The sequence below is a fragment of the Wyeomyia smithii genome, chromosome 1 (assembly GCF_029784165.1).
Source record: "Wyeomyia smithii strain HCP4-BCI-WySm-NY-G18 chromosome 1, ASM2978416v1, whole genome shotgun sequence".
NCBI lineage: Eukaryota > Metazoa > Arthropoda > Insecta > Diptera > Culicidae > Wyeomyia > Wyeomyia smithii.
The window spans coordinates 161,092,494-161,108,915 of NC_073694.1; the positions used below are offsets into that span (position 1 = coordinate 161,092,494).

At 40.4% G+C, this 16,422-nt stretch overlaps 2 protein-coding genes across 11 annotated transcripts in view; one reads left to right on the plus strand and one right to left on the minus strand.

The window, feature by feature from the left end:
• The window catches only part of LOC129733813 (octopamine receptor beta-2R), a 525,686-nt gene that overhangs the window by 335,190 nt on the left and 174,074 nt on the right, over nt 1–16,422 (plus strand). The window contains exon 9 of one of the 2 annotated variants that reach the window (XR_008729725.1): nt 1,738–1,886. The exons of the other annotated variant lie outside the window; for it this stretch is intronic. The gene's annotated coding sequence lies outside the window, so the exon portion shown is untranslated. Of the gene's footprint in view, nt 1–1,737; nt 1,887–16,422 lie in introns of those variants that run through there. 2 annotated transcript variants of the gene reach the window in all.
• Nucleotides 1–16,422, minus strand: part of LOC129733219 (octopamine receptor beta-3R-like) — a 325,956-nt gene that overhangs the window by 43,369 nt on the left and 266,165 nt on the right. For 7 of the 9 annotated variants that reach the window (XM_055695222.1, XM_055695231.1, XM_055695100.1 and 4 more), the window contains one exon: nt 8,081–8,557. The exons of 1 other annotated variant lie outside the window; for it this stretch is intronic. In XM_055695222.1, the coding sequence (XP_055551197.1) occupies nt 8,081–8,557 (477 nt within the window). The remainder of the gene's footprint in view (nt 1–8,080; nt 8,558–16,422) is intronic. One more of the 9 variants, XM_055695263.1, reaches the window with a different exon arrangement.

Consider the following 16,422-nt stretch of genomic DNA (forward strand, 5'->3'; position numbering starts at 1 on the left):
TGAGCAGGCTCTTCAAGCGTGGTAGAAAGACGGTTTAGAGTCATTCCCAGGATTTGGGAGGAGGGAAAGCTGCCAAACGAGTGGATGGAGAGAGTCGTCTGTCCCATCGACAAGCTAGCGTACCGCAACTACCGCGCCATCTCGCTTATCAATGCCGCCTACAAAATACTCTGGTCCGTCGACTATTACCTCGAACCACGTGTGTGGGCTAGTACCAAGTGGGTTTAATGAGATGAGAACTCGCGCCACCAAGGACCAAATCTTTTCATTCCAACATATTTTACTGGAATGTCGCGAAATCAACGTGTCCGTACATCACATCTTTATTGACTTCACAGCGGTCTATGATACAGCCAATCAAGTTCAGCTACGGCAGGTTATGCACGAATTTTCGGATAAACTGACACGGTTGATCGAGGCCACCATAGCGTAAGTGATGTGCTACGTACGAGTTTCGGGGATACTCTCGAGGGAGGTAATCGCGCAGAGGGTGAACCATAACACGTAACTTTTCGTCGACGGAAGAAACCTACGCCCGACTAAAAACCAAAACCAAACAAATCGAACTGCGAGTAAAAGCGTCGAAACGAAGTACCTGCGAAAGAGAAGCTCCAAGGAGAACAACATCAGATTTCCAACTCAAGTCTTTGTAGACGGCGATGAGTTTGAGGTGGTCGACGAGCTCATGTATTTGAAGTCACTGATGACTGCCGATAAAAACACCAGCAAAGAGATCCAGAGACGCATCCAGGCTGATATCGTACCTACTGTTCACTCCGGAAGACCATTCGATCGTATCGAATCACGAAGTTGACGCTCTACAAGGCCCTGAAAAGACCGGTAGTCCTCTATGGAATGGAGACAACAATGCTTCTCCCGGAGGACTTGAAAGCTCTTGGAGTTGTCGAACGGAAGGAGCTGAGGACTTTCCACGGTTGAGTACAGACGAACGACGGAGAATGGCAAAAGAGCATGAACCATGAGCTGCACGCGGTGCTTGAGGAGAACCCCGTTTGACACCTGGCGAAAGTCAATAGGCTGTGGTGGCTTCACGTTGCGAGGATACCAGTCGACAACCTTGTGGAATCGCTTAACTCCTGTTACCTGCCCGGCGCCAGAAATAGAGAGGCGTAGCGTGCGCGATGTCTTGACCAGATCTAAGGAGACCTGCGGGTGATGAGACAAATTAGCGAAACAAAGCCCAGAACCGAGCAGCATGGTGACTAGTTCTTGACACAGCACGAACCACCACGGCTCTTGTCTGACTGCTAAGGTAAGTGGGCAATTTTCCAGAACATTGGTCCGAATATCATGCCGATAGGCACATTAATTTTGCACAAATGCTGTTCTGAAACGCGATAGCTGCATGACTGGCGGAAATTATGAAGTACGCAACAATTAAATTAACTTTAACGCAGAAAGAGACCGTACCCGTAATCAGTACGTCACTGCAGTGCGTCTCTCAGATTGAAATAATTCGCATTCTTTTCGTGATATTTACAAAATAAGGTTATATTGTGCTAAGCCTTATTGAGGACATCGTCAGAAAAGTTCGGGGTCGATTCTTCACAAACAATCTTTTCCGTTCGCGTGAATATATAAATTCATTCAAAAATAAACATTTTCTCATTAAAATCAGGTTCCCTTTTTCGTATAACAAACAGTCCTTGTTCGCTGAAAAGAAAACAAAAAAGAGTTCAAAATTGATAATTCAGAATAAAAACCTTCGTTTTCCAGTTCAACTCATCAAACCATTCTAAACCACCAGAAGAACAGGATATTGAATTTCGAGCAACCAGGTTTGCAAATTCTAAGGCGGCATACGAATCAGTTGATTGGTACGAATTACGGCAAACTTAGCTTGAACACGGTTTATCAACAAAAGCAATTGAGCTCCTACTCGGGAGGGAAAAACGGAAGCAAAGCTGTAGGATACTTGAGAAGAATTAGAAGGAGCTGTTAACGACTGTCAATTTAATCCAGGTGAATAAAGCATCTTTCGCTTATAAGTATTGCTATATTATAACTGAAGGGCATTCCGTTGCTTGAAAAAATATTCAACACAAACAACACAAGTATTTAGGTTTACCATTTTTGTATTACAAAGCTCAGAACAATAAAATGTTACTCGTAATATTGAAATTCATAACCTTAAAGTAGCAATAACGTCAGCGTACTTCGACTTTGCACTTTCTGGATTTACGGCTTGCACTAGTTTTCATTTCAAATTCGAGAAATTTCTTAATAAACATCTTCTTTGCGTGAAAGCAATTTTGCAGTGACATCAGCAACGTTATCAGTTAATTCCACGAAATCCATGCACGTAATGAAGTTGAAACTATTTCCTGCAACATAACTTTTCAGAGCTAGGAATTTGCTGGGATTTTTTTAAAGTCATTTACGTTGATGAATCGTATAAGATATATTTGCAAGCATCCTTTTCTTCTTAAATACTCCCTATAATATTACTACTTGGGTATCGGGAAAAAAAACATTTGTTAGATGAACCCTTGTTTGTTCGGAAACAATTTTTAACTATACATTTTATCATGGTTTTAGCAGAAAGGTAGAGGAACACGCTATCAAAAAACAACGAATTTACGTGTCGTCTGTTTTGATTACACAGTGCAACAAAAATGACTTTTCCTCTGCCTTGGTTTTTATATACATTTCTTTTGTGTATTTTGATGCAAAACCAAATTTCCCCGAGTTTGAACATATTTCAACTTAAGCGGCAACAATGCCGCCATTTTGAATTTTTGGGAAATCGGAAACTTTCGATGTTTTTTCGACGCCATTTTGTTTTAAGACAAAATATCAAAATTCAAAGAGTTTGTCCACATATGAGCATCTTCTTACCCATCTTTAAAAAAAAAACAGATCTTGAATCGGACAAAAACTGAGCTCAAAACGATGATTCTACGAAACTGGTTTTGGCATAGTTTTAGTATATTTCACAAAGCGAAATAATATCGAGTATGTACAGGTATACCTCGATTTTACGCACATTCTCGTTTTTGAAATGTGCGTAAAATCGAATTGTGACAAAAATGGAATCAAAATTTTTTTTTATAGCCCAAAATTATCTTCCGTGATCGGAAATGTGCAAGAAAACATGTAGGTGTCATCCAATTAGTATGTAACGTTCGAAAGGGGGGTTGGAAATCTTGATAACTCATAGAAACAATATTAAGGGTCCAAGGATATATGAAGAAAAAGTTAAGGGTCCAAAAAAGAGAGTGACATAGAGCGGGGACGAAGAAGGTAATTATTTGCGTTACGTAAATAATAGACATTCTCTAATGTGCCGTGGGAAACTCACCCAGAACGTATGCAAAATGCTTGAAAGGAATTACTTAAAACAATGCGTATATGTGTGTATGTGTGTGGTTGTGCGTATATGTGTGTATGTGCGTTAGGGTGGGGAAAAGTGATCGATGTTCCAGAACCAAGTTTTTTTGGTTCCTTTTGGGGCCCCAAACAACCCCAAACTTATCGGAAGTTGTTGGGTTTTGTCTCCGCTCGGCGCATTGCATTTCAAATTTGTATGAAAATTTATATGGGAAAAGCCACTTTTTTGCATTTACCTTTGTAGAGAGCTCGAAAATAATCTAACAATGCACTACTTTATGTAAAAGTATACTATTTTAGATGCCTAACAACTTTGCAGAAGGCACTGAAGAGCTAGGATGTCCCAAAGAAGAGCTATAGCTGTTCAAAGTTGAGTATGACGATTTAAATGCAGAAAATCTTGTTTCCTGCCATCATTAGCAATGTATCGGCGCCAGTAGGATTTCCATCAGAATTAACCTGTCGTAACGAGGTTATACACTAAGCTGGATCAAACAAACAAATTCAGGTCAATATTCTAGGCATAGGTAGAATCTACAACGAGTTTCAGAGGTTACTTCTGATGGAAATCTGACTAACGCCGGTACACTGACAGTGTTGGCAGAAAAAATGATTTGCAACATAAGTTTCGACATACTCAACTTTGAACAGCTCCAGTATTTTTTTGGGACACCCTAGCTCTTTGATGTCTTCGGCCAAGTTGTTAGGCATCAAAAAACCTACCATTTGAAGTCATGAAACCTATGGTTTGAGCCGTTTTGAGCTATTTAGAATGGAAAATGCAAAAAAGTTGGCTTTTCCATACAAATCTCCATATAAAAAATTGAAATGCAATGCGCCAAGCGGAGACTAAACCAATCGACTTCCGATAAATTAAGGATTGTTTGGAGCTCCAAATAGAACAAAAAAAACTTGGTTCTGGCTTTCTGCTATCAAGTTTCGTTTTTTCCATATAACGATTCCCCACGTATATGTGTGTGTATATGTGTGCGTATATGTGTATGTGTGAGTGTGTGTGTGTGAGAGAGAGTATATGTGTGACTTACACATTTATTTTTACCCACATACTAATGCTAAGGAGGCATTGAAAACAGCTCCTCTATCTTGTAACAGTACACGTGTTAAGTAAAAGTTTTAAATTACTCCAAAAGAGATTGTGTGCGTACGACGTCAAATATTTTACGCGTTAGACACGTATACAACCTTGAAAAATTTCGCTGTTGCGCAAAAGAGGTCTTTTTGTTACTGTCTCCCAGTTTTCGGCATATTTCCCAGTCTATATGGACGGCCCCTTATTAGTGAACCATGTCTAATATATATAACCCTTCATTACGCACAATTTAATGAAGAAAACATACGAATTTAATATGTGTTTAAAAAAGGTGTGCGTAAAATCGAGGTAAAATGTGCGTAAAATCGAGGGTGCGTATAATCGAGGGTGTGTATAATCGAGGTATAACTGTATGAGCATCAATGGTAATGCGCTACTATCGCTACTACTAAAAGTGGTAGTCATATTAGATGATGAATAAGAATATGCTAATATGTGGACTCTTAGAATTCTGATATTTGGTTTTAAAACAAAATGGCGTCGAAAAAACATCGAAAATGTCCGATTTCTCAAAAATTCAAAATGGCGCCATTGTTGCCTCTTAATTGCGAAATTTATATTCGCATCAAACTTCATTAAAAAATCATGCATAGAAGCCAAGGCAAAAAAATTTTTGCACTGTGTTATTTTTTCGAACTTGTATTTTTCTTGCGTCATTGCAAGTTTGTGTCGATCAATTTGAAGTGCGGTATTCGTTTCTCCCAAAGGGGATTCACTGCTGTCAAATTTTATATATATGTGCGCTATCGCAGATCAACTCTGGTCCATGACGTTTGTTGGTCCATGGTGTGTGTAACTATAAACAATAAGGAAAAAAATCACTTCACAACGCATCATTCATAAAAGTCTTCCGCGGTTTTTCGAGTTTTGATAAAAAAACGTACCAAATCTATAATATTTCACATCGATCAATTTCCTGACCAAAAAGAACAAAAACCTAAACAAACAGACGCCATGTTGCCAATACCAACCAACATATTACACGATGTTTGACAGATAGATCCCCCCCCCTGGTCTCTCCCTCCCAGATTCGTATCATGTTTGAGATTTCACATCATGGGCCAGGATGGCTAGTGTATTTCAGGCTTGTTCGTGACACTCGACATCAATGCATGTATAATTTTTAATATCACTCGAATCGCTTATATCTCGATTCTAGAAGGTATAACCAAATTTGAACTCTTGTTTCTGAGGAAAATTCACACCCAAAAACTTGTCGTGTGCGTACGGCCATGAATGGCAAGCGTTTTAGCAGCGCAACTGACACTGAAACATCCTCCTGGGGGGAAAGACTCAGGAAAACGGACCGTACATTCACATACTTCAGGTGGTCCAGGCAAAACTCTTTCGGTATTGAAATATGTATATTAAAACTGTAAAAAAGGTAAGCATATTCATAGTGTTTGCTCGACGCTTCAGCACAAAAAAAAAATCTAGCGACGGATGGCGAAAATTTTACCTAATGAGAGGGTTTTGTTGCTTAAAACGACGCTTGGTTGAAGGAGGAGGAATACACTGAATATGAAATGTGGGCAGTGACTCTTCAAAAAAGAGTCACTTGCTCTCGCTTCGATGGTAATTATTTTAGTTGCATCAAGTTTTCCGAGTTTTTATCCACAAGCTTTTGTGTCTGGCCTTTGGTGCAGTAGCAACAGTGTAACTTAGCTTGAATTTTTAAAATAAAAAAAAAATCATCTCCTATAGAAAGTTTCAGTAGTACATACTGTGCGTCGTTTATGCTTCGCTTTGTTTGATCCCATTGTCTACATCGTTAGACTAGATTTGCTCGTGAATAAAGATGTGTTTCAAACGCCCAGCCGAAATAATATAACGAAATTTTAACGTGTAAAATGTTAGTGCTACAATAAGTGTCGTCTAGATATTTGCAAATTCCAGTCAGATACATTAAAAATGCTACAACAGGTAAATCTTTTTCTAAATTAACGATAATCAAACTAAAACTAGCCCATCAACATCATTCGAGCTGAAACGTTTCACGAAACACTGCACTCTAGCCTTGCTAATTACGTTTACATTGAACCGGTCAAATTAACGTAACAATATATGCACTCATTCAATTACCCTTTAATCATCAAAATGTAGACTGATAATTGCTATCATTCCAAACAGTAATAGTCCATCAAGTGCGAACAAATACGTTTATCGATCCTCGCAGTTTCGTGTTGCTGTCACCCGATTCAGTCGCAAATTGTTCAATGTTTTGGATAGCGTAGGATCAGATGGCGCGGCTGTCGCAGTAATTGATTTATTTCATCCTGCGTACGTACCTTCTACAAGCTACAACGATTTAATGAAATTTACGTTGTTTCACTAAAATGGTAATGTCATTGCCAGCAAGGTGTTGCTACACTTGTCTCTGCGTGGTGAAAAATGCTCTTATTTACAGCCCTAAAAGCAACCTGTCAGAAGTTCGAAGCGTTTCCTTTAGCAATGAAATTTTCTCCGAAGGTGTATTAGAGTGGAGAAGGAATCAATGGAGCAATTCATTGCTACTGTGCTGCCTGGATAAACAGAGGATGTGCTCTGTCTGGAGGATACCGAGGAAAATGTTAGACAAAAAAGAGCTGAAGATCAGATTGTCATCAATTAATATTAATGAGCGTGCATTTTCGGGTCCGCTGCTGTCCTTTAGCCCTGGTATTAGCAAGAAGTAGACCGTCATGAATAATTGCACCCATCCCCATCCTGATTGGCATTATTACGATAACTCTTAGTTAGGGTTCCAAAGGTTCAGTTCTCATCGCCAATAGCACTTACCTGTTAACAGCATGCTACCGAGACATCGCGAAAAAAGTCCACACCACAAAGCATTTGCTGTTAGTACCTGTTAAATTTTTATTTTAAAGTGCCTCACAGTAACTAAGTTTGAACCACGTGCTGCTAGGAATGCAAAACCTATTGAAAAATCCACACCTCTAATGAAGTAGAACAATACGAAACCAGAGTCAATCTGCAACTTTTAAAATTACAATGTGCCCGGGAATGCAATCAATCGAATGCCAAACAATCTATATCTAGTTGTATGAAAACCAAACTGTCATGCAAAGAAAAATGATACAAAACTCATTCCACATAGCAATCAGTTAGTAGCACAGCCGCTATCGTCGCGCCCCCTCTGCATGTTCCCAAACGCCCAAATCCGAACTAAGCACAGTTTGCAAGCTAAACAATTTCTTCGTTATCTCTCATCCTCTCTATCTCTCTGGGATGATTAAAACTTAGTGCCTCATAATTTCGAACAAGTTTATCCACACGGATACCGAGAATATAATTTTAAAAATACGTGTGAATGCGTTGATGTGAGGGTATTTTTTTCTGTGTGTGTATGAATGGGTGAATGAATCACACTGAATAGCACAGCCAATCAAGGACCGATTTTGAAAGCCAAGAGACAACGAGACGGCGAGGATAAGCGTTGGGTACAGGGCTGTAGCTATGAACTCAGGCAGTACGTCAGTTTTACTAAAGTTGCTCTTAAATACCCAAAAAAGCAGATATTGAACTGGTGAACGTTTAGATAATGTAACACTATTAAGGCGATCGTTTTGCAAGCAGCAGCAGCGAGCGAGAAGCGAGTAGAGAGTACAAGAAACTAACCTTCCCCATAACCAACACTGCCACACCGGCTTCCACCCAGCCGACCAGCGCTCGGTACGGTCAGCCTGTCCATGCAGGTTCCGGTTCCTTCGAGTGTCTCGCATCCCGGACCGGCAGCATCGCACGGTTCATTGCGGCGTCGCTGGGGGCCTCGGCGAAAGCCGTACCGCTTGACGTGATTCCACAGGCATTTGATTTTACGGAATTTATAGTGGCGACAGCTAGCCGCACCGGAACCATCATCATGATGCCCCTGGGAACAGCAGTGCCGATGGGCTGCGACACCTCCCCCCGGGGGACCACCACCAGCAGCGCTACCGTAACCCGGTCCCCCGGTCCGGATGTCATCGCGCTCGTCGAAGTCCGTGTCCGTGTCGTTGGCATGGATCACGTTGTCGTTGTTGATGACGATGCAAATGGCGCCTCGGCGGGTGTACTTTTGGCTCGAATCTTGTGCGGAATCGGGATTTGGTGTTACTATATTAGGAGTGAAACATTGCAACCGACACAGATGGCATGTTTATGTAAAAAAACGGAAAATAATACGGTAGCATAGCATAGGAGAACATGGAATCAAAAAACTATCAAAGCAAGAGTAGCTTGAAGGTTTGTTTGTCTGGCGTGAGGATGGTTTACTGGGTGTGTTGTGTCTGTCACCTGACTTGGATGCTGCTTTTGTATTCTTCTTCCAGAACCGAATTTGTAAGTTTTAATTTCAATCAAGAAAATTGTGTAACATTGTATCAGAGAGCAAATTAGGGAAGTCAAAGATCATATTTCCAGAATCAAATTAACAAACAAATCGTTACTGTAATAGATTGGTGCCCTTGACTGTTCTAGATGAAACCAATTACTGAGTTTTATCTACACTACACACTTGAACACTGAAATAGCAAACTAAACAGTTGAACTAATAAAACAAAACGATGATGCTTTTGTTCATTCGTAGAGTAGGTTAGCTATTCACCATTGCTAACATCGTGAAGAAACTGAAGCTATCAACCTTCACCCATACTTTTCAATACATTCAACGCGGAAAAATAATTCTTCCTTACGACCGTCACTGCATTCATCTTCTATAGTTTCAATGATATGTATGCGGTATAAGACATGGAATTACCAATGTTCCGATTTAATGTTGATGGTCTTAAGAAAATAGCGAACGTTTGATTTGACTGTCGTGAAAATAAGTGATGAGTGAATGACACTTGTGAGACATTTTTCAGCTTTCTAACCTATCGAAGAATATGAGCCTGTTTTTTCTGAGATATTCTTCATCCATTTGATCATGTGATCTATTTTTTAAACTTCCATTGTTGATTTGGCTGAAAATTGGCACAACGACGTCCTATGAGCTAAACATGTCATTTTGTTCAGTTTGCTCTGTTTTGCAATACCATGTAATTGAAACTGTAAACGATTCGGTGAAAGTTACAGCTGACACCATCTTCTTTTCTATGAATGTTTCAGTGCACAGCATTAGCGGCGAGTCATTGATTGGAAATAAGTATTACGTACACTTATGCACTAATGCTTAATATATTGCTTAATAATGCTGCCTGACGCAAACTTTGACGTTCTTTGGGGCGCATGCAAGCTGTCAACAAAAAATACTACAAGGTATACAGCCCTAGGGGTTCTATGAAATGGTGACGTAGGACTAAATGTATATATTATATGCTGCCATAAACTGTTCATAGGTAACACTACCGTTTATATTTGATGGTCGTTATTGTAAAACTAACGATGCATGAATACATGAAAATTTCACCCTAGTAGTATCACGGTGCTCCCACAGACCGTTATTATAAAAAAAATGCACCTAAGAATCTGAGTACACCATTCGATTCGTTATGACTTCCAGAGTCTCTGGTCAAAATTTAAAAATCATCGTACGGTACATTTTTTAATAATGCCCTTTTGAAGGTCTTAAAGTACAAAAAAGTGATATTAAAACGACGAAATACTTATTGTAAAGCACGTTCAGCCACAATTTAATGAAACAACTTCCAAAATAGTTTCTACACATTCCAAATATTTTATTTCAAGACATTTACAATTGGTGGAAAGATTTATTTGAAAATCTCACACTGCACAGTGGTCTAAATTCGTAAAATCGTGATCGTTCTTGATTTGACTATGAAAACTTGATTTTATGTACTCAATGTCTTCAAAAAAATTGTTTCATAGAAAAAGGCCTTACTTTGGGCGTTTTTGGTTTTTCGATCAATCCACCTAACAGTTAGATAAAAAAAATATTTTTTCTAATTTTCAATAAACCGGATTGCTTCTTTCTGCAAAGTTGTGGAAAAGTTTAAAAGAAAAACAATTGCTGAATACTGCGATGTCCTATCTGTACGTTGAATACGACAAAATAGAGTTTTTGGTGGAACACCCCTCCTAAAAATTAGTTTTTTGTCTATAATTTCGTCTGTAACGGTCAAAACAATGCATAATGTTTCTAAGAATTTATGCATTCAACTAAGTTTCTCTCAAGAATTTGTAAAATTTATTGTTTTGATAATCACAGAAAAAATTTTAGACAAAAAACTGATTTTAAGGATGGGGTGCTCCACAAAAAACTCTATTTTGTCGTTATCAACGTACAGATAGGACATCGCAGTATTCAGCAATTGTTTTTCTTTTAAACGTTTCCACAACTTTGCAGGAAGAAGCAATCCTGTTTATTGAAAATTAGAAAAAATATTTTTTTTATCTAACTGTTAGGTGGATTGATCGAAAAACCAAAAACGCCAAAAGTAAGGACTTGTTTTAAGCAACAATTTTGCTGAAGACATTGAGTACATAAAATCAATTTTTCATAGTCAAATCAAGAACGATCACGATTTTTCGATTTAGACCACTGTGCACTGTGGGATTTTCAAGAAATCGTTCCACCAGTTGTTAATGTCTTGAAATGAGTTAAAACTATTTTGGAAGCTGTTTCATAAAATTGTGGCTGAAAAACGTGCTCTACATTGAGTATTTCGTCGTTTTAATATCACTTTTTTGTACTTTAAGACCTTCAAAAGGGCATTACTCAAAAATGTGCCGTACGATGATTTTGAAATTTTGACCAAAGATTCTGGACGTCATAACGAATCGAATGGTGAACTATTCTTTGGTGCATTTTTTTATAATAACGGTCTGTGGAAGCACCGTGAGTAGTTATGAAAATTCTCATAACTCTTATCTTCAAGCATCTATAGTTCTGAAAGGAACCGATTCCATAATCTTCAGTATGAAATTCGTGCTACAGAACGCTGATGATCGCACCACCACCGGTAGTATTGAATATTTTGTTGGCCGCGCATAAAATTTGCTCTCGGCTGTGCGCTCCAGTAGCTGTGCCAGCAAAATATCCTGCAACGTACGATGGTAACTGTTGCTGCCGTATGCAAAATAAAGGTAACATGCTCCGCACTGCCTGGAAGATGACTCGTATGCAGCTCTCGTTTCTCAATGTCGCGTACTTCTAACAGCTATACTCCACTCGCTGTTGTGTGACAAACTAGACTGAAGCTGAATTTTCTACCCCAGTCTTTTGTATCGAGTACAGAGTAGATTTTTGCCATTAGAGCGTGGCCACACAGCTTAGAGAAAAACAAACAAACCAAAACACTTTGTTAAGTCAAAATATGTAGGCAGTGGAATTTATTTCGTCCATGTTTTTGTTATCTGTGTTTGGGAAGCAAGCCAACAACAAGGGAAATTTATAAGAAAGCTTTACCTTGGAACTTTTCACCTTTTTCCACCATTAAGCAGTAAAGCAAAAAAGTTGAACAATATTTCAAAAAATTGTTACACATTTTATCTATCCACCTACATATAAATGACTAAGATGCATTAAGTCGTTCGCTTGCTATAATTGTTTGAAATCTGACGCAACATTTGCCATCTCCTCTTATAGAGTAAGGAGTGCTGTCAAATCACCATAAAAACATTCCTTGTACTCCAAAATCATCACATTCCAAATGTCGTTCCATTTGCTTGATTTGTTCTAGAGTCATGTAGAAATTTGTTTTTTTCATTTGTATGGGAGCCCTTCCTTTCAGAAGAGGGGTATCAAATCACTATAAAACATGGCTTGCGCCCTATAACCCTATAAGGATTTAATAATGGTTTGAGACCCCTCTTGTCTCTCAAAGGGAGGAAGCTTAGGGGCTATGGAGAACTAATCAAGCAAACGTGAACAAATTTGGCATGAGAAGGTTGTTGGTAGGAAAATATGTTTTTGTGATAGTTTGACGCTCCTCTCTTTTCTAGAGGAAAGGGCTCTCATACAAATGAAACACAAATTTCTGCATAACTCAAAAACTAATCAAACCCTGCGTCAAACCATCTAACGTCACGAAGAAGTCCGATATTTCACCGGCTATCCTAACGCATGATGTAAAGCCTTCACGGGTGGCACGTATCAGCCTAATTAGATTTGTTGGGAAACCATGTTTTCAAGAGTAATTCGCCAGTACTAATTTCTCTTGACTGTATCGTTCGCCGCCCTAAAGTCCAAGAACAGATGGGGGGTCTGCAAGTTGAATTCTCGAAATTTATCGAGGATCTGTCGCAGGGTTAATATTAGGCTGGGAAACGGTTATATGGAAAAAAAGCGATGGTGTTATTTTTTCGCTCCCATGCACTTTTCGTGTTCCTTATGGGTCCTATAGCAACCGTGTAACTTTTCAGATCGATCGGTGGAACTATATTTTTGCGCCCGATTTTTGGAGTTTCCATACGATTTTATATGGGAAAATCCACTTTTTTAAAACTTATTCCTTAGAGGTGTATACTTAGTTTCTAAAAATATATCGATACATAATGTTTGTAGGAAATTTTCTTAGGAAAAACTATTCTGAAGACTGTAAGGCGCTACGATGCTTGTAGAAAAAATTATTCACCTCAAACTGAATGAATGTCTGATGAACGGCTCATCATTAAATTTTTTCAGCAACACTGCTACAGCATGCTGCTATTGCAAACTTGCTCAAGAATGAGAAATAATTTCGTGTGAAAGTAAGCTTGCAAGTATAATTTTTGCTCATACTATCTTCGAAGAAGCCTCCAAGATCAATTTTATACGTCATCATTTCTTATCACATGATTGAATTAGCAACAGCAGCATGCTGTAGCAGTATTGCTAGTAAAATTCAATAGTGAGCTGTTCGTCAAACATTCAATCAGTTTGGGGTGAACATGGGGTCCATAGTGGAGCGTCCCCCTCGAAAACCGCATTGGCAATCGCCAACAAAGGTCACCAACAAAGGCCTCAGTCTTTGGAACAGAATACGGGAGAGAATTTTGTAAACGGTGGTGAGAAGGGTTATGCCCCGATATCTACCACAGTCCAGGCGGTGGCCTTTCTTGTGGATCGGACATATGAGACCCTTCAACCAGTCCGAGGGCAATTCTTCATCGAACCACACTCTCAGCATGACCCGGTGTAAAGCACGATACAGCTGTTCGCTCCCGACTTCAAAAAGTTCGGCTAAAATGCCGTCCTTACCAGCTGCCTTACAGTTCTATAGCTCTTTCACTGCTTTCTTAACCTCGTCCATGGATGGTGGGTCCACAGTTTTGTCATCATCCTCAATCACCATCCTGCTCCTTTCCTTTCAACGCCTGGCAACCTCCGTTCTATCGTGGGTATGCCTCCACTGTTCATTCAGGTTACCTCCAACTTGATCCTCGATCCGCTCATCAACCTTCTGCAGGTAGTCTGTAGCCACTCCTCCAGTTGATAACCGCTAGATGTTCAACCGTATCCTACTTGTCGTCCTGGATTTTAACACGTTGGATAACTGGGCGCGAATCTTGGATACCACGAGATCAGTCAACGTCAGCGTTTGGTCCTCTAAACGACCTCATGTTTGCAACGTCTGAAAAATGACGACCATCAATCGGAACATGTCGATCTGAGAGCAGGCCTCTCCATTTGGGTGCCTCCAGGTGTGCTTACGTATATTCCGGCGTGCAATATAAGTGCTACAGATAGGCACACCAATGACACACCTTATCTGTTTCCCCATGAGCACGAAACCGACCCCCCTTTCTGCTTTTAGAGAGTACTTAAATGAAGTGCCCGCAATAGGATCTACTGCCCGGAATTCGCGTTCTCCCATTTTTGGCCACCTCACCTCCTGTATGGCAGCAACCTCCACATTGACCATCTGCAGCATCAAGCCAGGGTAGAGTGCTTTCATTCCAAGAACCGAGTTTTATTTTTATAACGGTTGTCCTTTTTCGTTCGCCTAGGTCCATGCCGATTATTCCGTTCTGGATTGTTCGTAGTATTTCATATTTGGTATGCTGCCTTATTATGGTTGCGATACCCAGTCTCGCGACGGAGCTGCCGCCTTATGTATATCTGCGAGGCACCGCGTTTCGTGATTTAGCTGCCCGCTGCGAGTCAGATGCTATTGTACGCCACCCCTAACATAGGGATACAGCCGCGTACTATTCCCCAGCCCAGCCAGAATACGACCATAGTTTCTACCGAGGGTTGGTTACCCGATCTCCGCTATAGTTACTCGTATCCCGGTCGGCACCTTGTGGAGGTATAAGTGGCTGGCCAGAGGTGAATGACCACAATCAGCTCTATCAGTTGCACTCTAACCGTGATGGCGGAAACAGTGAAGCTACTCCGTTCAGAAGTGTGCGCGTTCAAAGAATGGTATCGCGTCGCATTGAAAAAGGACATCGTGTGGCAGTTCGTGGACAACGGATACGCCCGTTCCGGCATCTACAACATCTTGGCACTACTGGACAACAATCAGAGCATTAAAAGAAAGCCCGGTTCCGGATGGCCGATGACTCTGAGCGACAAGAAGCTCCAAAGGATGCTAAAGAGGGAAACCGAGGGAAAAGTGGCTACATCGCTGCGTGCGCTTGGCCGGAATGTCCATGCTACCGGCCAAACAGTGGAAAAGCGCCTGGCGAACATGGACATACATATCAGGAAGCACCTGTCCCGTTCACTAGTCCCGGAGCTGCAGGCAATGACGCAGCGGCAGCGGCTGAATAAGATGGTCATGCGGGTATTGTAACCTCCGTTGTAGATCACAATGCAATTAAATTACTTTTCTTTAATTACTTTCGAAATATTAGAAGTATTTACCATTAGGCTTACAAATCAGTTATTCATTTTATAATATTATATTTTTCTTATAATTATATAAATTTAAAGGTAAATACTGTTTCTAAAAATTATCGTTCAAAAATCGATAATTAAATATACGATTGAAGTTGACTTGAAGACATACCAAAATCCCACTCCTGAAACCCCTTCCCAACCACTCCGACAGTAACCGTAAACATTGGACAGCCTGCAACCCGGCACATTTGACGTAACTGTCATCTGTCAGATGAGTCAGCAGTTCCCGTCGGCAAAATTGCTAGCGTATAAATACGCTGGAAAACCCATAGAGGTTCTGTTTTCTGGTAACAGACATTCAATCTATTAGTCGCATAATATAAAGTGATTTCTTAATAATTATACAAAGGTGACGATAAAGTGTTGGGAGTGATATCTACAGGACCAGTGATAGCGCTGCAGAGAAGTTTTGGACTTCGGGCGGCTCGCTCGAGAAAGTGATTGACAGGACCAGTGGTCGCGCTGAAGCGGAGAATCGGTCCACCCGCGGACGACTCCAGGTAGAATAATAGTCGTTCCATCAGGTACACGGTTTACTTTTCCTTTTTCCTTTTCCCCTTTTTGCAAATCGTAATGTATAAAGATTGTAATAAAATTAGTATTCATTTGATAGAATATTCTTTTGTTTAAAAGCCCCGTAGCCCTGAAAAGGTAATCTTTTGTCCACGTGCTTTTGTTCCTCCTCGGATTGACCTTCTGTCCGCCCTGAGAAGCCGGAGAAACTACATAATAGTTACAGTTTTTCCGGCAAATCACGACGTGGCAGTGGTGATGGACGACGAGACCTGTCTCACCCTCGATAGCAACGACTGGCAGGGCACTTCGTATTTTACTTCCCTCACGGAGGAAGTAAGCACCAAGGTGAAGTTTCTCCACCCACCCCCATCCCCCATTTCCCAAGAAGGTGTTGCTTTGGCTTATAATCAGCGAAAAGGGAATGTCAATACTGCTCTTCTTTCGCTCCGGACTGGCCGTTACCGAGGGAATTTATCGTATGAAATGCCTGCCGGATGTTGCGTAGTTTATCAAGAAATACCATAAGGCCGAAGAGGCCATAAGACCATAAAACGAAACTACGCTTGCAGCATCAATAATATGAACCCATGAGTCAGCTGAAAAAACAGCGCGAAAAAACCCGGTTCCGAACCCATAACGACAAGAAGCTCCAAAGGATGCTGAAGAGGAAGCCCGA